The sequence below is a fragment of the Ahaetulla prasina genome, chromosome 1 (genome assembly GCF_028640845.1).
Source record: "Ahaetulla prasina isolate Xishuangbanna chromosome 1, ASM2864084v1, whole genome shotgun sequence".
In the NCBI taxonomy this organism is placed as follows: domain Eukaryota; kingdom Metazoa; phylum Chordata; class Lepidosauria; order Squamata; family Colubridae; genus Ahaetulla; species Ahaetulla prasina.
The window spans coordinates 82,114,569-82,140,112 of NC_080539.1; the positions used below are offsets into that span (position 1 = coordinate 82,114,569).

Here is a 25,544-nt window from a genome sequence, read left to right on the forward strand (position 1 = left end):
ATCCCTAGTGCTGCCGTGTAACGGGGTGAGCTCCCGTTACTTGTCCCAGCTTCTGCCAACCTAGCAGTTTCGAAAGCACGTAAAAATGCAAGTAGAAAAAATAGGGACCACCTTTGGTGGGAAGGTTAACAGCGTTCCGTGTGCATTTGGTGTTGAGTCATGCCAGCCACATGACCACGGAGACGTCTTCGGACAGCGCTGGCTCTTCAGCTTTGAAACGGAGATGAGCACCGTCCCCTAGAGTCAGCAACGACTAGCACGTATGTGCGAGGGTAACCTTTACCTTTACCTTAAGTTATCACAATACATTTGCTATACAGATAATAATCTTCTACTTCCAAAAAAAGCAGGTTGGTCCTTCCTTTCCTTCCCTTCCCTTCCTCCCTCCCTTCCAATACATGAATTAAAATAAGTAGAATCACGTAAAAAACAAAACTACAATATATTACCTCTGCTAAACGATCTGCTAGTGCTTTCACCATTATAATACTGTAGTCATCTGACTGTTTTTCATATTCTTTACATAGCTCATCTACTCCAAAGCATGCCACGGCAAAGAACCCCAAATAGTCAGAAACACCAGACTCCAGGGGGGATATAAAATCAGAAAGGCAATAATAGGGATCTGTGGAACCAGAGTCTTTTTCAACCTACAATGATAAATTGAGCAAAATGTTAAATATAAAAGACCTAACTATAATACAGGACAACAAGATACACAGTGATTCTCCCAATCTATAGTAATATGTAGACATTTGTGGGAGAAGGGGAGGCAGCTTCCTAATAATCACAATGTTTTCCTTTCATGCTATTCATATTAATTCCAAACTAAGTCAGTGACATATCTGCATGGCAAATGTAATTTCAAGTACAGAAAGTTCAATTTCATATGGGTTAGATCCCACCTTGATTACAGTATCTGATTCAGGAAGGCACAAATTTAAGGAGGATTCAGACTAGGCAACAAAGATGATCATGGACTAGAAAATAATTCCAGTGAAGAGATTTTGCAGAGCTTGGAAATATACTAAGAGCATAACACTCTTCAAATTCCCGAATGTCACAGGAATAGTGAAGACACATTTCTTATTGTACAAGACAATACAGGAAGGCAGATTCTGTCAGAACATTAAAAAAATATCCTTGCAGTAAGAATAATTCAACATAAGAACCAATTGCTCAGAAAGGTGGTGAGGTCACCTCACTGGATGTGTTGGAGATTATCTTTCAAAAATGTAAATATATTTGGAATCCACAGAAAGATTCAATTTCCAAGTTTTCTGTGCAGTATGTCCAATAAGGATCCAGAATCCAAGTACTACAGTTCCCTTCTTTGTGAAATATCATTGTTTTAATCTATTGTTATATTTCTTCATAAGCTTACAGAATACATCATTATAATTTTGCTAACTTTTAAAGACAATTATCTCCACATTACACAATTTATTACATAAATGCAATAATCTTTTCTTTAGCTTCTTATATAACTCTTCCATTTTTAACTGATTTTAAAGACAAGGTAGGAGGTTGCATTACTATATCTCAAACGAGCAGGTTTAATATAGTGGCAAAAACTTTTATGGAGATATAGAGGAAAAGACAAATCATTTGACTTAAAATACAGTGGCTGCATAGTAAGTTATATTTGCAAGTTCTTTAGCTGCAGAGCTGTATGTGTTTTTCAGATTAAAAACAATGCTTTAAAGTTGGTAAAATATATTAAAAGTGAGGTTTTCACATCTCAAAGATGCAAAGAAACAGTCAGACAGGCATGCTTTAAATAAAACAATAAAAATGAATGTATAGTTTGTGACTCTCAGAGGCAACCAATCTTATCCTCTCCAAATACTTTTATCTTATACTTCTTGACAAACCATTCTGGAGGCTGGGATTTAGGAATTTTCTACGAAACATCTGTGGATCCCAACTTGCTTGCTCTTGTCTACATAATCACAAATCATAACTAGGAAATCTGGAAAGATTAGTTCAAGCTCACAATCTGAAATAAGTAACATTTCATTTGAATCATCACGCCATACCTGTTGTCGTAAGCCACAGAATTTAGCTATTGGTTCCAAATTTTGTAGCTCCTCTTCTGTATCATATAAGTAAATGTCATCTTTAATGCTTCGAGCTGGCCAAAACCCAATCAGACCTTTGGCTTTAAGCTTATTTTCTGTAATCAAACTTTTCAGCAGGTTTTGAGCTTCATTGTAAACTTTTTTTGCCTCTTCTCCTAAAAAAGGAGAAAAAATGGTAAGAATGGCTGGATAAATCATTTTGAATAAACTACAATGGTTGGGTTCACACATAATACAAACTAAATCTAAACAAATCATATTATGGTTTACCATGATGTGTCAACCTAGTCATCAAAACTTAAAATAAACTCACAGAATTTTTAAAGAAAGTAATCAAAGTTTGGGTTTTGTTTTTTTTACCTGCAACCTTAAAATCACTGACTCTGTTTTCCTTATCACATCTGTTCAATGGCTCCATTGCTATCAACAGTTTTACAGTGAGATTTACTGCAGGCATTTGGATGAAAATAAGTATTTCATAAAAAGTATATGAATGTTTGTACATTTCCTAGAGATAGTATCTATACATACAATTTTCTCTTATTAAATTAGGAAAATGTAAACAATCCTGTAAATCTTCTCTATCTACACACTGATTACAGGTGGCCCAAAATAATATCTTGTCATGGCAGAAGAAAATGATTTAATGAATGGCTAATCACAAGCCTTTCAAAAACGAAAGTTGGATTAATGGAATTAGTTGTGTTCACTGTATGCCAAGATAAAGACATCATGAATTTACCGGTTACATAATTGTTTTATGGATGATAAATCTATTTGCATCTCATCTGCATGACTAATTCCTTTGCATGTTTACATAACTACAAGCATTTTAAATAATAATTAACCTAGTTTTTATATCCTCCAGTAGAGAAAATGCTATTGTGCTTACTCACCCACTACTTTATCATTGAAGATTTTAGGGAATCCCCGGTTGGGATATTTGCCTCTAAGCTGCCAGACATCAAAAAATGGTTTCCAGTCAATATAATCCACCAGCTTCTGTAAATCATAATCTTCAAAGACTCTAGTGCTAAGGAACTGTGGTTTAACTATGAAAATTCAACACACAAATTTTGTACTTCAAAACAGACTCCATTTTAATATGCTTTTAGTACAAACACTTAATGCTAAAGGATTATCATATGCTTAACTTCAGTTAGCCAAGGCTGTGTCTTTGGACCCTGTTGAATGCAGGGAACATCAATGAATCCAACAAACAGGACTGCTACTGACTATATATCCCTTAAACCAGGGGTAGTCAACCTTTTTATACCTATCACCCACTTTTGTATCTCTGTTACTAATAAAATTTTCTAACCACCCACCAGTTCCACAGTAACGTGCATCGTTGTCTGTGCATGCCTCTCACGCATCATGGATTAGGTTGGGGGGGCGGATGCTACCAGCTCTGCTTGTCTGTTACATCTGGGTGGTGTGGGAGGAGATGCGCGAGCTATTCTGGGACGAAGCTCTTTTTTTTGCAGTCACACTATAGCGCCATTTAGTTTTACTTACATAATGTGAACTAAACTTATGCACGGGCGATACAAATAGTATATTTTCAGAAATTTAAATTGTCACAGGGAATTTTATGAAATCCTAATGAAAATGTTTTTAAATAATGCTTTGAAAATTTTTTAAAAGGTCAATTAAATTAAAAAAAAGAAAGTGCTTCAGTTTCGGACAAAACCCTACCGCCCACCATGAAAGCTGGAACGACCACTAGTGGGCGGTAGGGACCAGGTTGACTACCACTGCCTTAAACTAACCAGCTGAGGTTAGAAAATAATATGTATGGTTTTTCTGCATCATGAGATGGCAAAAAAGAAGTAACAAAAATAGTAAGCTGTTGTATATGGGAAATCATGATTTACAAATCCCTTGGTTACTAAAACTGTGGTGCCTTTCATCTCTCAGGGATGATTTAATCTGGATTCCTCATGTCAATTTTGCAATTAACTGTTCAGCGAATATAGAGCTGATTCATGGGAGCTGTTTATAATTCTCCATGAAAATTCCATATAGCAGTTTTAACCTATTTGCATTTACTTCAGATAAGGCAGGCACAGATCAAGAATTCTTTGCATATGACTTTCTCTTGATGTTTTTGGAATATCAGTTATTCTACATACATAGTACTCCTTTAAAGGCACTAGCAATGAGCATAGCAGATTAATTGATTGATTGATTGATTAACTGATTAAGTATTTTTTAGCAGTAAGTAAGGAAATAAGGATCAAGTAAGATTCGCATTTTTATCCTGCAATCAAATGACTCTTACAGAGAATGTAAAACTGATAAAATATTCACTGTAAAAATTCCATAAAAACAGTATAAATACCCACCCCTAAAAATACAAATAATAAAAACAGACATTAAAGATGATGTGATAACATCAGGGAAAGGCTTCTCAAAACAGCTCCATCTTTAAAAGTTTGGGCAGCTAGCTTGATCTCAATTTGGGAGGCTATTGTGGGAGGCTATTTCACAAGGCCAGCACTATCACTGAGAGCAGCACCTTCTGGGCTGTTCAATCCAAACTCATCAAATGTGTTAGGAATAACATTTTCTCTCTGTTGGCACTGATTCGTTGGGCCAATCCTTGCTGAAATGAACAGTTCTACAGAAATCAAACCAGGGGTGAAAGCTAAAAATTTTCCCTACCGGTTCTGTGGGCGTGGCTTAATTGGTGGGCGTGGCTTGGTGGTCAGATGACTGGGTGGGGGTGGCCAATAACAATAAATAATAAATATAATAAATAAGGTATACAAAACAATAAGAGGTACCAAAAACCAACTTTCACACTTTACACACACACAATACAACACAACTGACTCACACACAATGTAAAAGCAGCTGCACTTCACCCAAAATGGCCCCTGCAACAAGCAGGAACCCCACACTCTCACACTTTACACACACACAACACAACTGACTCACACACACACGCACAATGCCACATACAGCTTTGAGAGATTTTGTGTGTTTGTATAGTTAGAGTGAAACACTACAGAAACACACCAAATCTCAGAAAACTGCACAAATATTTTATTTTATTATTTTTATTTATTTTTTTAGAACAGGGGTCTCCAATTTTAGTAACTTAGTTTGTGGACTTCAACTCCCAGAGTTCCTCATTCAACAAAGCAGGAAGTCAAAGCAAGGTGTTTTTTTTCCTTCAGTAGCTGAAGAAAGCATGGCGTTGCCAGCCCGAAAGAGCAGCAATTATAGGTAAGTGAGGAGAAGGAATTGGCTGGGCATGGGTGGGGGCTGTTAAAAAGTGAGTTTAAAAGCCTGTGAGGATCAGGAAACTCCTCTGGGATCACCAGAGGAGGCTTTTAAAACCTCGGGGTTTTTTCTTGTTTTTTTCCCCCTTCGGCTGCAGAGGGTTTTTTTTAAAAAACTTTTAAAGGGTTTTGATGATCTCTGCTCAGCCCCGCAATCATCAGAGGGTTGTTGTTTTTTTACTTTTAAAGGCATGTTTCGGCTGAAGAAAAACTTTTAAAAGTAAAAAAAAAACCCCTCTGCTGATGATGCGGCTCAGCAGAGGCAGGGGGGCGGGGCCAGGGATTTTTGCTACCGGTCCTCCGAACCAGCAGCTGCCATCGCTACCTAATCGGGCAAGCCGATGTGAACCGGGAACATTTCACCCCTGAGACAAGCTATATTTCTTAAGGAAAGCAACCAGCCAATCAAAACAGCCCTATTAGTTCTTACATATTTTAAAAGTACTTTAAATTTAATATATTACTTAATTTTAAATTAAAATAAAGTTAATTAACTAGAGAGGCAAGAGAGCAATTTATAGCAGTTCTCCAAATAATTCTTTTAAAAAAGTAGAGACTTTTAAAAATAAACAGAATGATACGGTAACCAGTTGAATTTCTGAGAGAAAAATTATTTACAAATCAATTTTCATTAAGTTATAAATACTGAAAACTAGATTTAAATCCAATTTCAATTCACTATGGAGTTTTTTTCCAAAAATATCTGTGTTCCTAATAGAAGAAAATATATCTACCGTAGCTCAATACCTTCTAGCATGGAAGATGTTACCTAATTGGGTAATGAAAATTTTGCAAGAAAACAACCAAGGTCAGGGAGCAATAAGGATTCTACATATCTTTATTTTGGTGAAGCAGAAAACAGTTTTAAAACTTTACCTGGTTTGGTCTCAGTTTTCCAGTCATAAAAGAAGCGTTTATTTCTTGCTTGCTCTAAAGACAAGTATTTTCTTTCCTATATGAGGGGGAGGGAAATCTAGAGATTAGTGCTGTGTGGTTTATATCTAGCTGTTAATTTATTTAGATAAAAGAAAGCAAATGGAGCTAGCAATAATTAATACAAGCCTGGAAGGCACCCTTGTCAGCAGGAAGGAAACTTTTTCCTAGAGTCGCATAAAAGTGAATTGACAGCTATATAAATTATACATAAATATTTATTTATTTAATTATTTAATTATTTTCAGGGAAAAAAGAATCTGGACAAAGAAGCAGAGGAAATAGTGTTACTGAAATTATTTTCATGTTTTGCCATTTGACCTTTCAATCACCAGTAGGCGGTGTTGTGACCATATTCCTCAGTCACAAATTAGGGGTTTGAGGGAGGATATTAGATAAGATGTCCTCTAAAAGATAAATGATAGCATCTTGAACTAGAAAGTTGCTAACACAAAGCAGGAGACAGGACAAGAGGTGAAGATCCAATGGGCTTCTGGGAGGCATTTAACCAGTGGTGAAATTCATTTTTTTTTACTACCGGTTCTGTGGGCTTGGCTTGGTGGGCATGGCAGGGGAAGGATATTGCAAAATCTCCATTCCCTCCCCACTCCTGGGGAAAGAATATTGCAAAATCTCCATTCCCACCCCACTCAGGGACCAGCCAGTGGTGGTATTTGCCAGTTCTCCGAACTACTCAAAATTTCTGCTACTGGTTCTTCAGAACCTGCTGGATTTCACCCCTGCATGTAACCCTACACAATGTTCCTGTGATATAAAAAAGTAATTTTACCACTATTTACCTTGAGTGAGTCATAATGATCCTGTCGAATGTCTTCATACTCTTCTCGTATTTCTTCAAAAAAGTCATCTTTTAGACTTTCATCTAAAAGCTGAGAGCACTGTAACAAATACAACATGATGATTAAATCTGTCATTGAGGCATGCTATCCATTATTTTTCAAATTCTCTCTTTTGAGAACTTACATACCCTAATGAGGTGATACTCCAAAAGAACGTGTGTAGTAACTACCTTAACTTTTGTAAAAACCACAGAATTCCTAATTAAAAAATCATATTTTCATATGAGTGCTATTTCAACTAAAAGGATGCCAAATGAATGTACTGAAGACCTCAAATATGGAAAAAAAATGAATTAGTTAAGAAAACAGGTCTGAAATGAGAAGATGATGAGGAAAATTTCCTCTTCATTCCTTGATGAAATGAAAGTTGACTATTTCCTTGAGTGGATGAAATCCAGGTATACCTGATGAGAGGCAGAGTTTTGCCCTGGAATTGATGATTAAGGATTTCCTCCTATTTTCTAATGCCCTAAGAGTCTAATAAATTCTTCCTTAACTTTCTTGGATGTTAAAAAAAAACCTGCTGTCAGATATTTTTCCTGATTATATTACCAAGGAAGCGGGTTTTTTTTTCTTAAGGTCCATCAAAAGAAACTCAACGAATCTGAAAGTTCATACTGCAGAGTTCAAAAGGAATTTTATGGACATTTACAAGAAGGTAGGTTTCCATCAAAAATCTTTTAGGACATTTGGAATAAGGTTTCTGTACAAATGAAAAACTGTTCAATGACCAAAATGAAAAGTAAGTTATCCAAATGAGCCAGCTGAAGCAAATAAGAATAAAATACTACAGAAATGGAAAGCAATTGAGATCTCTCCTCAAAGGATTTTCTATGAGTGAGGATTGTTGCACAGTAATCAGAGTCCCTCAGGTGTGGTTTTTTTTTGGGGTTTTTTTTTTATTTGCATTTATATCCCGCCCTTCTCCGAAGACTCAGGGCGGCTTACACTATGTTAGCAATAGTCTTCATTCTATTTGTATATTTATATACAAAGTCAACTTATTGCCCCCAACAATCTGGGTCCTCATTTTACCTATCTTATAAAGGATGGAAGGCTGAGTCAACCTTGGGCCTGGTGGGATTAGAACCTGCAGTAATTGCAGGCAGCTGCTGTTAATAACAGACTGCATTAGCAGTCTGAGCCACAGGTTAAAATCCAACAATCTATGTCTAGGAGAAAAAAGAGATCTGTAGAGATCTGAAACTAGGGTAGTTAGTACTCATGTTCATTTGGACTATCACTTCATGAGAGTATTTACTTATTACAGATTTAGGGGATTACAATTTTCAGAATTACCAATTAACATAGCCAAGACGGCTGGGAGTTATAATCTTTATACTTCTGGGATGCACCAGATTAGAGCAGTCTGGTATAAATCTTCAGATAGAAATCTTATCACAACTTACAACCACCACACTTTTAGAAGCATCCAGGACATGAATGACAGGAGCACTATACCGTGGAGCAATTTTTACAGCTGTATGAGTTCTGTAATAACATAAAAGGAAACCTAAGAAAACAATAACCATATGAAAAAACAGTAAAAAACATCTTAATGTACAAATATGATTATATTCTGATGGGAAATCTGTAACTCCTTGGCAAATTCATCTTCTCCTTTAAGGAAATGACAGCCAACTTGCACATCACAAAGAGTCAGAGAAATATACCCAGTGGTGGGATTCAAGTAATTTAACAACCAGTTCTCTGCCCTAATGATTTCTTTCAACAACCAGTTTGCCAAACTGCTAAGAAAGTTAACAACCGGTTCTCCCGAAGTGGTGCGAACTGGCTGAATCCCACCACTGAATATACCCATTATATATATGACTGCAAAATCCTTTTATTTTCAACAAGTTCTAATATAATATGAAAACTAATCAATATCTAAGCGGCTATATTTCTCAGATAAATACTGCCTGCCTGAGCCAGATGACACCATCTTATGTGTCTTCCAATTTTACAATTCTCTGAATCTCCCAGATTCTCTTCTCAAACTCCCCAGAATGCCAGCTTTACATATTTTAAAAACTATGATTTCATTTTCAGTGCTGCAAAGGTAATTCTCACTACACAATGGTACAAATTTACATCGCACATCTCATAACAAAATCAGTTACTTAATTAATTATCGACTGCTGTTAGAACAGCCATCTATAACTAGAAGAAGTAATTTGAAATTCTTTTATAGTTTAGGTTTTCACATCCCATTACATTTTTTATCTTCAATCTATTATGTATTACAATTCTCCTGGGACCTTTCCATGAAAATTTAGTTAATGCAAAACACGTATGGCTTGATTCTCAATGTTGTAAAACCCAAGTTCATTTTTGTTAAACCAAATGTGTACTTGTACCAAAAATAAATCAGTTTTATACATCTCTTTTTCAGCAAGGAAATCAATAACTTCTTTAAAACTTAAATTAGGATTCAGGCACTTGATTTTTGGACTTGGTACATTTAAAATAGTATAAAAATGGTATAAATAAACATATCTAATAAATGTTGATTAAGATAATCTAAAAGGAACATAAAACAGTTAATTTTGGAAACCATATTATTTTTTACATAAGCAATTCTATGTATTTAGATCAACATGCTCTGCCCATAGCAAAAAACAACAACCCTAACTTACTTTGAAGTAGTTGCTCCTCCAATCAGCAAAGGGATTCTTATTTCTAGTCTTTCCATTTCTTTGGCAACAAATATCATCTCATCCAAAGATGGAGTGATAAGACCAGACAAGCCAATTATATCTATAGATATAAATAGTCAAATATTTCCAACATTTTCTCTATGATTTCAGAATCTAAGTTAAACTTTAAGGTAAAAATGCCATTCAGTTGTTAAATGGAGCCACAGATCTGACTTAGAACTTTCTCCTAACTTTCTGTAACTAGAGATATCACCCTGGATATTCAACTTGTATGAAATAGGTAGGACTAAAATTTCTAAATATCTCAAACATTTATGGTGAATACAACTCTATCGTCTTTTTAATACCAGATAATTATACCTTTATTCTTCCAGTCATTTTAAAAATGAAAAAATATTTGAATTTTAACTTAATTTTTAAACCACTAGATATTTTTTAAACTAGATATTTTGGTGAAAATTAACATAGAACCTATCCTTAAATAAATAAATCTGAATTCTATAAGCTGGCTACATTTTTACATGGTAAAATAAATAATTGCACTGAAGTTGAGCCAAAATAACCACATCTACCAATGGACTACTTAATATCAAGTCAAAATTGTATCCATTTTTCTGACAAATCCTAATGTATTTTAAGGATTCGGTTTTCAAGAAGAAAAATTGTACCAGTTATCACCTTAATTCAGGGGTCTCCAACCTTGGTCCCTTTAAGGCTTGCGGACTTCAACTCCCAGAGTCCCAGAGTTGAAGTCCACAAGTCTTAAAGGGACCAAAGTTGGAGACTCCTGCCTTAGTTTACATTTTCTTAGTAAGCTTAGAGAGAACTAGCATTTGAAGGTGCACATTTTCATATGATGTAAATATATTCTTGAAACTGCACAAAACTGGACACATACAAATCAAATTTATGAGTACCTGCTTTGTTTTCAAGAGCAGCTTTAAGTATCTTGTCACATGGCGTCATAACTCCCAAATCAATAACTCTGGGGAAGGAAATGGCAGTTTGCTAATCAATTTGTACATATGCTCAATTAACCCATGTCTGTTAATAGTCCACAAAAAAGATCAATCATCCTGTGAGGGAGCTCAAGAAACAACATTTGGCTTGTAATCTTCCCTTATACCTGAGCCGCCTTATACAACAACTGCCCCATTCTTAGTTATTACCGCACTTGCTTGAGTTACACTTTCTATCAAGTCCAGTGACTTCTTATTTACCAATAAAGGAAAATATTTGTAGCTCAGGGTTGAAATTTCTTATTTAAGAAAAACAGATAATTGAGAAATGAACTTCTTGGGCAGGAATACTGCTACCAAGCATTTCAAGATAGTTTGCCATATTGTAAATCCTGATGATTTTGACTTATGAACTGGTTACCCAATGTCCAGACAAAAATTCCCAGATTAAAAATATATCCGAATATGCTTAGTTAGGCAGAAATTGAACAGTTTCAAGTTCAATCATGTACTTCGATCAAGTTTCTGCAGAGCTTTTATGCTACCCCTATACACTTTCATAATTTATCCAGAGTTCTTGAGACTGTTTCAAATACTTTAGGCCAAAATCTTCTGCCTTTGTGGCGATGGAACAGTTAACTGGCCCATGTTTTTTATTACAGTACACAGTATGTTGTAGAGAATCATGCAAGTTTAATATATTTACAAAGAAAAAATATATGTTTGCCTAACTCACAATGACTTGTGAGTTACTGAAATAAAACCCAAAATACAAAACCCAACAAACCCTCACTGCCACCGCCCTGCCCCCAACAGCAACAATCAGACAAACCACTCCATATCACCCTGGGGTACCCAGGTCTGCTGGCAAAACTATATCAGCCTTTACTAAATCTTTTCTACTAAATCTCAGGGGTTGCCACAAAGAAGAGGGAGTCAAACTATTCTCCAAAGCACCTGAGGGTAGAACAAGAAGCAATGGGTGGAAACTAATCAAGGAGAGAAGCAACTTAGAACTAAGGAGGAATTTCCTGACAGAACAATTAATCAGTGAAACAACTTGTCTCCAGAAGTTGTGAATGCTCCAACACTGGATATTTTAAAGAAAAAGTTGGATAACCATTTGTCTGAAATGGGGTAGGGCTTCCTGTCTGGGCAGGGGGTTGGACTAGAAGGCCTCCAAGGTCCCTTCCAAATGTGTTGTTGTTGTTCTTGTTTTTATTATTATTATTATTATTTTCCTGTGTGAACAGATAAACTTTATATATGCCACCTGGTTTTTAGATTTGGTACTTTTTAAATGATATAAATAAACATATATAGTAAATGTTGATTAGAACAATCTAAATTGCCCTCAGAAAGCTAGCACTTTAGCCAAATTATTAAATGTCCCACTTGGAGGAGATATTTCTAGCCTGTCAACTAATTACAGTACAAGGAAGTATGTGCAAGATCAAAAGGTCGAGTCTCATTACCTGAAATTATTGCAGCCCAGAACTACTCCTACGATGTTCTTGCCAATATCGTGGACATCTCCTTTCACAGTAGCTAACACAATAGTGCCTTGATAAGGATCCTGCAAAAGTTAAACCATTTTCAGAATTTATGTAGACTTCATTTCTGAACAATTTCTATCATATGAATGATTGCCTTATTGCAACAACTGTTATGTTCAACTGCAGAGAAAAATCCATATGAATCTCATTTATTTTTTTAATTTCTGAATAAAAGTTTTACTTAATTCAGCTAAATCATAGGATAAAAAGGACCTGCCCCAAACCGCTTTACAACTTGGAAGGAAATCCCAGCTGACAGACAATATGTCAATAAACAGAAGGATGAAAAAGACTGCTCCAATATAGCCCAGTTCCCTACATCGGTTGGAGAATCAGTATAATGTAATGGTTAAAAGGGAAAGCTTGGAGAACTAAGTAGACCTGGATATTTGAAAGCCAGGTACTGACCCTTGCAGAAGCAGAGGAATTGCTTCTGAAGTGAAAAGGGTGCAATTGTGAAGGGCAGGTAAGCACAGTGATTAGCCTAAGTAGAAAGGATTGTAGTCCCACCACCTTTGACTATGACAGTAAGGAAGGCTCTCCTTCTCCCAAATAGTGATCCTTTCCCTTCCTCTCCATTACCAAAAGCTAAGGAAGTGAGTCTTCCACCTCAAAGGCGGCCTGTTTTCTAATGATGTCCTTGGCCCTAGCTTGCAGGACTGAGCATTTGGACAGGTTCTTCTCTCCCTTGTTATAGTCCACAGTGAATGAAGACCAAAAGTGAGAGGAGGAGTGTCTGTGAAACTGACTTGGAACAGAAGTAAAGAGAAGGAATAAGTGAATGATTAATTACAAACAAAATCTGTACATAGCGCAGTATTTATTTGAGCTGGGCTATCGGACACGACTTCGCAACTAACAACAACAACATGATGTCTGGGTGAGAAATAATCTTTCTTAGTGTGATTAAAAATAAAAATAGGAATATTTCTGCTATTTTAAGACCCTGTCTTTTCTTTCAACTCTTTGATATAATGAATATCAATCTACATTTGGTTATGCCACTCATGTCCTTACTATCATGCCGCCACAACCATCATTTTGTAAATACATTGTCCATAGAAACAAAAAACTGAGGAATTCTTGGTTGATAGATAGAGAAGATGTAGACAAACTGTATGCCACTTAATTTGGTTTCTGACTGTGACTCCCACCATTTCAATCACAATACATGATAAAAATTGTAAAATTATAGTACAAACCATAATAAAAATAGCAGATTGTCAACTCCAGACTGACTACACTTGAAAACTTTGGACTGAAATGCTCACCAATCATAATGTGTTATCTTAGGCTTGTCTTTATGTCTCAACTTAATTGTCCTTGATTAAGACAGAAATGAGAACTAAGAGCATCACTTTTTTTGTTGTTAGTTGCGAAGTCATGTCTGACCCATTGCAACTCCATGGACAACGTTCCTCCAGGCCTTCCTGTGCTCTACCATCCTCTGGAGTCCATTTAAGCTCACGCCTACTGCTTCAGTGACTCTATCCAGTCATCTCATTCTCTGTCATCCCATTCTTCTTTTGCCCTCAGTCTTTCCCAGAATTAGGCTCTTTTCCAGTGAGTCCTTCCTTGTCATTAGGTGGCCAAAGTACTTGAGTTTCATCTTCAGGATCTGGCCTTCTAAAGAGCAGTCAGGATTGATCTCCTCTAGGACTGACCGGGGACTCACAGGAGTCTTCTCCAGCACCATAGTTCAAAGCATCATATATAAATACATTTCAAAATATCTTTCCCCTAGCAAGGAATCACCTTGCATCTTAGGCAGTTTGCTGCAACTCACAGACCACAAAATGAAAAATACGGTTGTTCCTTCAATCCATTAATTTGATCCTTATGAGAATAAAATTTAACAATATTATTATTATTATTATTATTATTATTTATTGGATTTATAAACCGCCCTTCTCCCGAAGGACTCAGGGCGGTGTACAGCCAGGATAAAAAAGAACAATATACAGTTAAAATACAATTAAAAAACTTATTATACAGTATGGCCGAAATAATTAAGAATTATGAATCTAAAAACCCCAATTAAAACTAGAGAGAAAATTTAAGATTTAAAATTCAACAATTTAAGAAAGCCCCGCACGAACAAACAAATATGTTTTCAGTTCGCGGCGAAAAGTCCGAAGGTCAGAAATTTGACGTAAACCAGGGGGGAGTTCGTTCCAGAGTAGGCCCCACAGAGAAGGATCTTCCTCTGGGGGCCGCCAGCCGACATTGTCTGGCGGACGGCACCCTGAGAAGGCCCTCTCTGTGGGAGCGTACGGGTCGGTGGGAGGCATGAGGTAACAGAAGGCGGTCCCGTAAGTACCCAGGTCCCAAGCCATGGAGCGCTTTAAAGGTGGTTACCAAGACCTTGAAATGCACCCGAAAGGCAACAGGAAGCCAGTGCAGTCTGCGCAGGAGAGGTGTCACATGTGAGCTACGCGTGACTCCCTCTATCACCCGCGCAGCTGCATTCTGGACCAACTGAAGCCTCCGAGTGCATCTCAAGGGGAGCCCCATGTAGAGAGCATTGCAATAATCCAGGCGGGAGGTAACCAGAGCGTGAGTGACTGTGCATAGGGCATCCCGATCAAGGAAGGGGCGCAACTGGCGCACCAGGCGAACCTGGTGGAAGGCTCTCCTGGAGACGGCCGCCAAATGATCTTCAAACGACAGCCGTGCATCCAGGAGAACACCCAAGCTGCGCACTCCCTCCTTTGGGGCCAATAACCGCCTCAACAGTCAGCTGCGGCTGCAGCTGACTGTATCGGGTGCCGGCATCCACAGCCACTCCGCCTTGGAGGGATTGAGCTTGAGCCTGTTCCTCCCCATCCAGACCCGCACGGCCTCCAAACACCGGGACAGCACTGACAGCTTCGCTGGGGTGGCCCGGGTGAAAAGTACAGCTGAGTATCATCAGCGTACAGTTGATATCTCACCCCAAAGCCACTGATGATCTCACCCAACGGTTTCATAGATGTTGAACAGGAGGGTGAGAGAATCGACCCCGCGGCACCCCACAAGTGAGGTGTCTCGCGGCCGACCTCTGCCCCCCTGTCAACACCGTCTGCGACCGGTCGGAGAGATAGGAGGAGAACCACCGATAAACGGTGCCTCCCACTCCCAATCCCTCCAACCGGTGCAGCAGGATACCATGGTCGATGGTATCGAAAGCCGCTGAGAGGTCTAATAGGACCAGAGCAGAGGAATAACCCCTGTCTCTGGCCCTCCAGAGATCATCCACCAACGCGACCAAAGCTGTCTCCGTGCTGTATCCGGTCGGAAACCGGACTGGAACGGGTCTAGATAGCCGGCTCCATCCAGGTCCTGGGGTAGCTGCCGTGCCACAGCACTCTCTACAACCTTCGCAGTGAAGCGAAGGTTGGAGACCGGACGGTAATTACCTAAAATAGCTGGGTCCAGGGAAGGCTTCTTGAGGAGGGTCTCACCACTGCCTCCTTCAAGGCAGCAGGAAAACTCCTCCAACAAAGAAGCGTTGGTAATCCCTGAGCCAGCCTCGTGTCACTTCCCGGGAGGCCAGCACCAGCCAGGAAGGGCACGGGTCCAGTAAACATGTCGTAGTATGCAGCCTCCCAGCAACCTGTCCACGCCCCTCGAGAGTCACAGGGTCAAACTCATCCCAAATAACCTCCACAAGACGCGACTCCGCCTCCCACCTGGATCATCCCAATTTCGGTCCAAGCCGTCCCGAGCTGAACGATTTTGTCGATAGATAACCACTAAACTCCTCGGCACGGCCCTGCAACGGGTCATCCCGCACCTCCTGATGAAGGAGGGAGCGGGTCACCCGAAACAGGGCGGCCGGGCGGTTATCTGCCGACGCAATGAGGGTGGAAGCATAGGAACGCCGCCTCCCTCATTGCCACTAGGTAGGTCCTAGAATAGGATCTAACTAGTGTTCGGTCAGCTTCTGAGCGGCTGGACCTCAGGCGCTCTCTAGGCGTCTTCTCCGGCGTTCATCTCTCTCAGCCCCTCGGAGAACCAAGGGGCCGGGCGAGGCCTACGCCGGGTCAGAGGTCGCAAGGGCACGACACGGTCCAAAGCCCAGCCGCGCCCGCTCCCAGGCCGCAACTAGCTCTTCAGCCGTGCCGTGGGCCAGGTCCTCAGGAAACGCCCAAGCTCCGCCAGGAACCTCTCCGGTCCATCAGGCGCCTGGGACGGAACCAACGCATTGGCTCCGTCTCCCTGCAGTGGTGGATAGCGGTCCGAAAGTCTAGGCGAAGGAGAAAATGATCTGACCATGACACCGGTTCTGTTTCTAAGTTGTCTAATACCAGATCATTTCGCCACTGACCAGAGATATAAATCAGGTCCAGTGTGCCACCCCCTGTGTGCGTGGGGCCATCAATTACCTGGATCAGGTCCAAGGCCGTCATGGAAGCCTGGAACTCCCGAGCCGCTGTCGATGACAAGCCCGTCGATGGCAGGTTAAAGTCCCCCATGACTATCAGTCTGGGGGTCTCCACCGCCACCCCGGCGAGTACCTCCAACAGCTCGGGTAGCTCTGTGGGAGTCAGCCTTTCTGAATACAAAACTCAGGGGTCTTTAAAAAAATTACTTTTGTCAAAATAACAGAACATTCCTCATGGCTTCGGTAAAGGAACTATTTGTAAACAGGGATCTGTCAGCAGCACAAATGACTGTTATTCAATAAAAAGAAGTAGATCAGAACATTGTGGTACAGTCTTCTCTAACCTGGTGCTTTCCAAATATGTTGGAACCATAACTCCCTAAATTCTTAGCCACAATGGAAGCAAGCAATCTTAGCATTTTCTCTCCTGAAGCCCCTACTTCTAAGATCCTCTACGGATTTCTTCAGCGAATACTTTCATACCCATGTTTACACATTATATTAATTTCTTCAAGCCAAAAGCATTTTATTAATCTATACATGATAGTGGCATATCCATGGGTTTAAATTTGTTTCTTCTTATTCATGAAAACAGTAAGTGCTGGGGAGGCAGTTTTTAAAAAGAAACAGAGGCGCACACATAAATCTTTGCTTCTTTTAGCATACCATATTTTGCTAATATCAGCATGTTTTTCTCAAATGGAGCCCTTGTGTTCAAACAGGTAGGAATTCTGGGGAGAGATTCATGAAAAAAGTCACCATGTCTGTATAACTATGGCTCTTTAAGGCTGCATCCTCCCCCCCTTCCCTCCATATTTATCTTGATTACAACATAGCTCGTTTTCCAAACAAACAGGTATGTAACCAGAGGCATCCAGAGGGAGAAATCAAAAGCATATAGCAGGCATGCACAACCAGACTTTCAAAACTCTGCTCCTTTTAAACAGCTGTTGCATACATCACATGAACATAAAAATATTAAGACTTCAATCCTGGCTGCCAAGCTGTTATCTTCCCTTACAGATACCTCTGCTGGCAACCTTAATACCCCTTGTTATTATCCATCATTAATGTAAACAAAAGCTTTGATGCCTGAAGGTTTCTGCGTTACTATAATGCTTAACTTTTTCTGTCATCCTAAAATGTAGCAGAATTTGGGGAAAATGAACATCCAGAATATGCCAAGGTTCAGCATAATTATGCATTACGGTCATGAAAGCCTGCGTGACTGGAGCTGAAGGGCATGCTCATTTAATCAAGCCAGGAAAAAAAAGCCACAGTGGAATGGTCAAACAATAATCACAGGCTTAATTGCTAGGGGAATCCCAAAACTGATGGGAATGGGAAGAGGGAGGGGGGAATGAGCTAAGCTCAGATTTAGGCTGCAATGTGGACCAGTGCATATATTTATTTTTTAAGACATCTTCAGGATAAAACCAAGATGATTTTTTTAACATTAAATGATTTGAAGCAGACTAGTTGGGAACAGGACTAAATAGCTTTCCTCTTCAGTCCTGGCACAAGCCTGCAGTGAAGCCATCCATTCTGAAAGATAATAACCAGTGCTCTATATTTGCTGTTCTTTTGGCACTACAGCAAGCATTCTGGGAGGTAACTGCACTCAGGAGAGCTTCTATGCCAGGAGATATGCACCTCATTTTGAGATAGGACAGCAGCAAACATTCCAATGATAAAATTCATATTCAGAAGCCAGCAGATACACACACACTAGAATAGAAGCATTTAACATTTCCAAAAGACTGTAGCATATACTAACTATTAGCAAGTAATAATACAGGACTGGCCTAATTCCATACTAATTCACAATACACCTCCCCCTTTTTAAATAAACATGTGGCTGCTAAATAAATACATCTTAAAGCGAGTAAGCTTCTTGACTTGTGTTTTTCACTCAGCATTTTGCTTTACCTCATTTCACTCCCTTCCCAAATGCCAAACACAGCATAAAATTCACAATGTGTTCTTAAATCAACCCAACCTTCGCAACAATTTGAACTACAAGAACAACTGCTGTTATTTCATTTTTTCTTGCCTGTTAGGAATGAAAGAAATCTGCTACAGCACAAAGCATCAGGTTTCTTCCAGCCTCATTATTGCTTCCAATGAGCAACTACACATTAGCTTGACAGATGCTTCCTAAGACAAGAGGCTGCAGACCATGGAAGTCCAAGGATTTTGTTTGCTCTGCCTTTGGAAGTGAACCAATCTGATTCACACCTCCCAGACTAATTTGCATTTCTCCAGAATCCATTTTTCAACTTCAAAACTGTATTGTGTCATACATCAGACCACAAAATGCTTTTAAAGCAAGAACAGTGCAGATTTAAAAAAAAGAAAAATGCCAATAAAGAGAATAATAGGATTGGCGCAGACTAATGCATTTAATGACATCAATCCTAAAAGGTCTGATTCATCCATCTCTTCCCTTCTGGGACTCTCTAGTAACAACTATCACCCCTTTGCTCCGTAGCTTTTTGCTCAGAAACAATATTTTGAAGTGAGGCTGTATGAGATTATATAGATAGGCGATCCTCAAAATTAGCTTGTAAAATGAATGGGAAAGCTACCCAATGGGAAGAAGGGGCACGGAAATAAAGCCGGCAATGGAGGTAGACCACATCAATGGAAAACTTTTATCACTGAAAATGATGCTGTAGAGAAAAACACAGCTCAACAGAGAGGCAAAAACTGTTCTTGTAACATACTGTTACTGTTTTGCCTGTTGAACATTCATCCAATTAAGTACCAAGTTTATGACTATGGATCCTTACGTAGAATACTATTGCTATTTGTTTTATTGGCAACATATCAAATGGACAATTTTATGTTTTTCGATCAGCGGCCCATTTCTGTGACTGAGAGCTCATGTAAGAGGATCTATTTATTGCAGAAGCTGCTGCCATGACGTGCCATGAATTCCTGACCTACACAAAAATCTATAACACAACTGCAACAAAAATTAATTTAAGAGAATCAAGGATTGAAGCTGCAAACTCACATCTTCCTCCATGCTACCAGACAACGCACGTAATTCTTCTCTTTCCTTCTCCATGAATGGGATAAGATGGCCCACCGCTTTTTTCATAACTCTAGCGGATTTAATCACCTGTATATTCAGATTCAGAAAAAGACCCATGAGAGTGTTCAGAAGTTTATTCAAGATTATAGCAACCAATGAATTAAACTGAAAGCAAATCATACCAGGCCCCCAAAACAGAATATTACCAATAAATTCCAACTAAGTAACCTAGTAACTTCTAAGGACCTTCGGACCTTTCGCCGCGAACTGAAAACATATTTGTTTGTTCGCGCGGGGCTCTCTTAAATCGTCCAGATTTTAAATTTAAATTTTTAAAGTTTTAAATTGGGGTTTTTTAGATTTTATATAATTTAAATTTTAAGTTTCTTGGCCAAACTGTATAATAAGTTTTTAATTTATTTTTAATTGTACATTGTTTATTTTTATTATGGCTGTACACCGCCCTGAGTCCTTCGGGAGAAGGGCGGTCTAGAAATCTAATAAAATAAATAAATAAATAAATAAGCAACTCCTTTACCAGTTTCTCCATTTTTCTGGCGTTTTAGAGAAATGCTTCCAATATATTACATTCATATAGAATAGAATAGTTTATTTGACCAAGTGTGATTAGACACACAAGGAATTTGTGTCCGATCCAGACGCTCTCAGTGTACATGCAGAACAAAGGGTAATAATAATCACAATAATGACACCAATAATGGGGTAGTAGAGAAGATAAGAAGGATTATAATACTATTATAGCCATACAACATGGGTAAATATATTTAAGACATAAGACAGTACTGTGAGGATTAGGTGTTCAGCAGAGTGGTGGCACAAGGGAAAAAATGTCCCTATGTCTAGTTGTTTTGGCATGTAATGCCCTATAGCAGCGTCCAGATGGGAGGAGTTGAAACAGATTATGTCCAAGATGTGAAGCGTCTGTAGTTATCTTCTCAGTCCTTCTGACCCATGCAACATACTGGTCTTCTATGGAAGACAGGCTGGTTGAAATTGCTTTTTCTGTGGTCCTAACTATCCATTGGAATCTGTACCTGTCCTCGTAGTTGCTGCACCAAACCAGACAGATATGGAAGTACAAATGACAAACTCAATCATTCCTCTATATCAGCAGCTCCTGGGGCAGTCTGAACTTCCTGAGTTGATGCAGGAAGAACATTCTTTGTTGTGCTTTTTTAATGATGGTTCTAATGTTGAATGGTAGAGGTAGAATACAAGGACTCCTCCTAAAATCCATTCTCATCTTTATAGTTTTAAGTGTGCTCAGCTCCAGATTGTTCCAGCTGCACCACAGGGCCATTTGTTCAACCTCCAGTCTATATATGCAGATTCATCACCACCTCGAATGAGACTAATGACTGTTTTTATTATCTGCAAACTTCACTACTTCAACTGAAGGATCCTTACAGATGCAGTCATTGGTATAGAGAGACAAGAGCAATGGAGAGAGCACACAGCCCTGAGGGGCACCTGTGCTAATTATTGGGTGCTCGATGTGATTTTCCCTATCTTCATCTTATTGCTTCCTATCTGTCAAAAAACTAGTAATCCAACCAGAAGTATGGGCAGGCACAGCTAACTGAATCAGTTTAGAGTTTCTGAAATGATGGTATTGAAAGCCAAACTGAAGTCAACAAAAAGGACCCATGCATAGGTCACTGGGGATTAAGATGTTGCAAGGTATAGTGCAATACCATATTGACAGCATCATCCACAGATGTATTTGCTCGGTAGGCAAACTGCAAGGGATCTAACAGCGGATCCATGATGATTTTCAACACTGGCCTCTCAAAGCTCTTCATAACTACAGATGTCAGAGTGACTGGTCTGAAGGACCAATTTCCCTGATGAAGGGTTTCTTGGGGACTGGGATGACAGTAAAGCATTTTGCCTCCTCAGTCCAAGTCTTCACCGTTTTGACCACAGGTTTTGCAGTTTCAAGTTTCTATCTATAGGTGGGGATGAGAATGAATCATGATTCAATGATCAGAAAGACCCACAGAGACCCATAGTTCTGCTCTTGAGAGAGAGTGGGAGAGGGAGAGTGATAGGCACCTTTTAATGAACTTTAATATTTAATATATTTAACCTTCTAATATGGTGTCACAAATCCACCACAAACCTATCCCAGTGGATTTATTGTTACAGTGACTTGCCATTTAAGCAAAATATATTAATGCTTGCAGTCCTCCAAGACTATCCACTGCCTGTCTAAATAAAGTGAGCTATGCTGCAGTTTCAGCCCACATCTGTAAAAGCTGTGCATGCCTGCATCGAATGTGTATAAAAGACTAATTTGGAGAAAGCCAAACATAAAACCTAACTATTAAAACTAAAAGCTAACACATGAAAAGAGACAGACAGATTGTGAACATATTGCCAATCAAATATGAACAAATAAAAAGAAGACTAAACTAACCCATGGGGTAAAATGCTGTTTTATCTGCTGGCAAATATCGGGCTCATAGAGGGTATTTTCATTTTATGTCCAATAAGCCATTAACCCAGAAAGTCATCTTTACAACTAAATGTAAGAAAAGCAATAGTCACTAACAGCAATGAATAGAAAGTAATACCATTTTAAGGTACAGGGTATCTCTATTATTAGAGTACATGCTTTCATACATGAGGTCCCATATTCAATCATCTCATCTTTACTACTAAAAGGCCATTTACCAGGGGTGAAATCCAGCAGGTTCTGATAGGTTCTGGAGAACCGGTAGCAGAAATTTTGAGCAGTTCGGAGAACTGGTAGCGGAAATTTTGAGTAATTTGGAGAACCGGCAAATACTACCTCTGGCTGGCCCCAGAGTGGGATGGGAATGGAGATTTTGCAGTATCCTTTCCCTGCCATGCCCACCAAGCCACGCTCACCAAGCCACACCATGCCCACAAAGCCACACCACGCCCACAAAGCTACGCCCACAGAACCGGTAGTAAAAAAAATTGGATTTCACTACTGCCATTTACAGCAGGTGATGCCCAGGCAGTTTGGGGGGGGGGGAAACTATTCAGGATCAGCCACAGTTAGTACTAAAATGGGGAAAAATCAGAGAGCTTATAAACTAAATCTGGTAGATTGCCACTAGCAGAAATCCTAGGCTAAGCAGGGTTGAATATAATCTGTATTTGGATGGGAGACCATTAGGAATTTTAAGGGCTGTGGACTAACCATTGCATATTGTTACAAAGAAAGCTGCATGGCTGTAACAAGGATTTCCAATTCTCAATTGTGTTATTTATTCCCACTCCCAGTTCTCAATTAAAGGAAACTGGGTATTTCAGTGGAAGGACTGTGAGCATCTTCACTTCTGATACTTCAACCAATTTCCTGGGGTCAGAATTCTTTCACTGTACAGGAATGTCTTTTTCATTACACTTAACTAATAAAACCTGGGATATGAAAATGTGTCGGTGCCTGTGTAAAGCCACTACTGCCTCAAAAAGTTGCTGCCGATGAGAGTAAATTGTACTGAGGTAAAATGGACAAACTGTTTGGCTTGGTATAAAACAATCTCCTATATTCCACTACAACATCCTGAAGTGCTAAGAACTGGGCATTGATCCTTCCTCAAGCCAAAAAAAAAGCATTGGTGTAATGTTTAATTACACAGCTAAATTGTGATAGGCTAATGGAAACTTCTTCTTTACCTGAGGAAGAAACATCTTGCCAGCTCCAAAAAGATCACCAACTATTTTCATGCCATTCATCAGGGGCCCCTCAATTATATTCAGGGGTCTGGGATACCTCTCTTTGTTTTGTCTAGCCTCTTCAGTATCCTCAATCACATATTTCTCAATGCCCTGGGGGGGGAAAAAAACAACCATCTGGACATTAAAGTGGCATATATCTTCCCATAACAAGCATCATTTCTCTATTGCATTTTACAAAACCGGGGCACTCAAGAACAACCTCCAAAATAGAGACTGTAGTAATTCAAGGGTGTTAAAATAGGCTAATTATATCAAGAGCTGAATTAAAAAATAAACCCACAGATTAAAGTAAAAAAAACCAAGAGAGATAAAACATACTAGTAATATCGATTAATGTTGAAAGCATAAGAGGCAATGTTTTCAACCTCTTTCAAAACTAATCCTGAAGGAGCCTGGCAAAAGGACAGAAGAAAAGCATTCACCAGCAGGAGGCCTCCTCATTATCTCACTAACCAAAATTGTGTGTGGGTATTCTGAAAAGGATCTCTGAGTTAAGTTTTAAAATAGACAGGATGTTCTTGAAGTATTCAAAATTACACTTCCTTTTTCATATTGGCAGCTTCTGATCTGCTAAGTGCAATTAACAGCAACTGGTTTCAAGCCAGTTGCAGCAAGAAGTTGCTACAGCCTTGCCTCAGGTGAACCTCCATTTTTCATTACAAGGTTTTGATGCTTTGAAGGAGGTTCTGAATTGAAGCCTCTGAAGAAAGTTCACAATGTTTTCAAGTCTGGCACCTTTAAGATGTGTGGATTTCCACTCCCAGAATTACCCAGCCAGGCAACATGTTCAGAATTCTAGGAGTGGAATTCCACCCATCTTAAATTGCCAAACTTGAAGAACACTGTTCTAGATCTAAATTTGTAAGATGGGACTCCTTACGCACGGTCACTCACGCCCTCGTTACCTCTCGCTTGGACTATTGCAATGCTCTCTACATGGGGCTCCATTTGAAGAGCACCAGGAGGCTCCAGCTAGTCCAGAATGCGACTGCGAGGGTAATAGTGGGAGCACCTCATTGCTCCCATATAACACCTATCCTGCATGGCCTGCACTGGCTGCCGGTAGCCTTCCGGGTGCAATTCAAGGTGTTAGTGCTCACCTTCAAAGCGCTCCATGGCTTAGGACCGGGCTATCTATGAGACCGCCTTCTGCCACCGATAGCCTCCCAACGACCTGTGCGCTCCCATAGAGTGGGCCTGCTCCAGGTGCCATCATCAAACAGTGTCGGTTGGTGGCCCCCAGGGGGAGAGCCTTCTCTGTGGCAGCACTGACCCTATGGAACGAGTTACCTCCGGGGTTACGCCAACTCCCCGACCTCCGAACCTTCAAGCGGGAACTGAAGACTTTATTATTTAACCGGGCGGGACTAGCCTAAGTGTTTTTAATTAATTTAATTAATTTAATTAATTTATTAATTTATTTATAATTTTAAATTTTAAGGGTTTTATAACGGTCTATGACCGTTTTAGTTAATTAGGCCTGTTAAATATTTTGTTTTAAATGCATTTTAAATTTGTGATTTATATTGTGTATTTTATGTGTTTTAATATGGCTGTAAACCGCCCTGAGTCCTTCGGGAGAAGAGCGGTATAGAAATTAAATTATAAATAAATAAATAAATAAATAAATAATGTGAATGGGCATTTATTTTTATTCAAAAAAAATTCTGCCAATTGAGATCCCAAATGGACCATTGGAAGCACACTGTATTTCTCAATTCATCAGGAATAAATCCTGGAAAGCTGAACCCTGATAGCATATCAGTCCAGCAACTTTTCCCCTTAGGATTAAACCTAGTCAAAGAGGCAATGGAACAAATTTTAGCTCATCAAACAGGTAAATTCACCTTAACAAGGCCATACTCCAGTCTTTCTTCTACAGATCCATTTCTCCATCCATCGGTCTGTACCACTTTTTTTCCTCCCTGAGCATGGGTCTGGAAGGAGATTAAGAGAAGTTAAAACATTTGTCCCACCACCGATAAATATATTGAAAATATTGTCCTATAAGTGGAGAATTCTAGCCTATTACTCCATATGTAAGAGGTTTCTTTCCCACTCAGA

At 39.3% G+C, this 25,544-nt stretch overlaps 1 protein-coding gene across 9 annotated transcripts in view; it reads right to left on the minus strand.

The window, feature by feature from the left end:
- MTR (5-methyltetrahydrofolate-homocysteine methyltransferase) overlaps nt 1–25,544 on the minus strand; it is a 108,895-nt gene that overhangs the window by 33,909 nt on the left and 49,442 nt on the right. For 7 of the 9 annotated variants that reach the window (XM_058165900.1, XM_058165867.1, XM_058165877.1 and 4 more), the window contains 13 exons: nt 25,328–25,417; nt 23,418–23,570; nt 19,725–19,832; nt 12,259–12,359; nt 10,742–10,809; nt 9,804–9,924; nt 8,574–8,655; nt 7,105–7,203; nt 6,248–6,323; nt 2,978–3,133; nt 2,442–2,528; nt 2,040–2,236; nt 450–650 (listed from right to left, as the gene is read on the minus strand). In XM_058165900.1, coding sequence (XP_058021883.1) covers nt 450–650; nt 2,040–2,236; nt 2,442–2,528; nt 2,978–3,133; nt 6,248–6,323; nt 7,105–7,203; nt 8,574–8,655; nt 9,804–9,924; nt 10,742–10,809; nt 12,259–12,359; nt 19,725–19,832; nt 23,418–23,570; nt 25,328–25,417 — 1,539 coding nt within the window. Of the gene's footprint in view, nt 1–449; nt 651–2,039; nt 2,237–2,441; nt 2,529–2,977; nt 3,134–6,247; nt 6,324–7,104; nt 7,204–8,573; nt 8,656–9,803; nt 9,925–10,741; nt 10,810–12,258; nt 12,360–19,724; nt 19,833–23,417; nt 23,571–25,327; nt 25,418–25,544 lie in introns of those variants that run through there. The other 2 variants (XM_058165910.1, XR_009153098.1) reach the window with 2 other exon arrangements.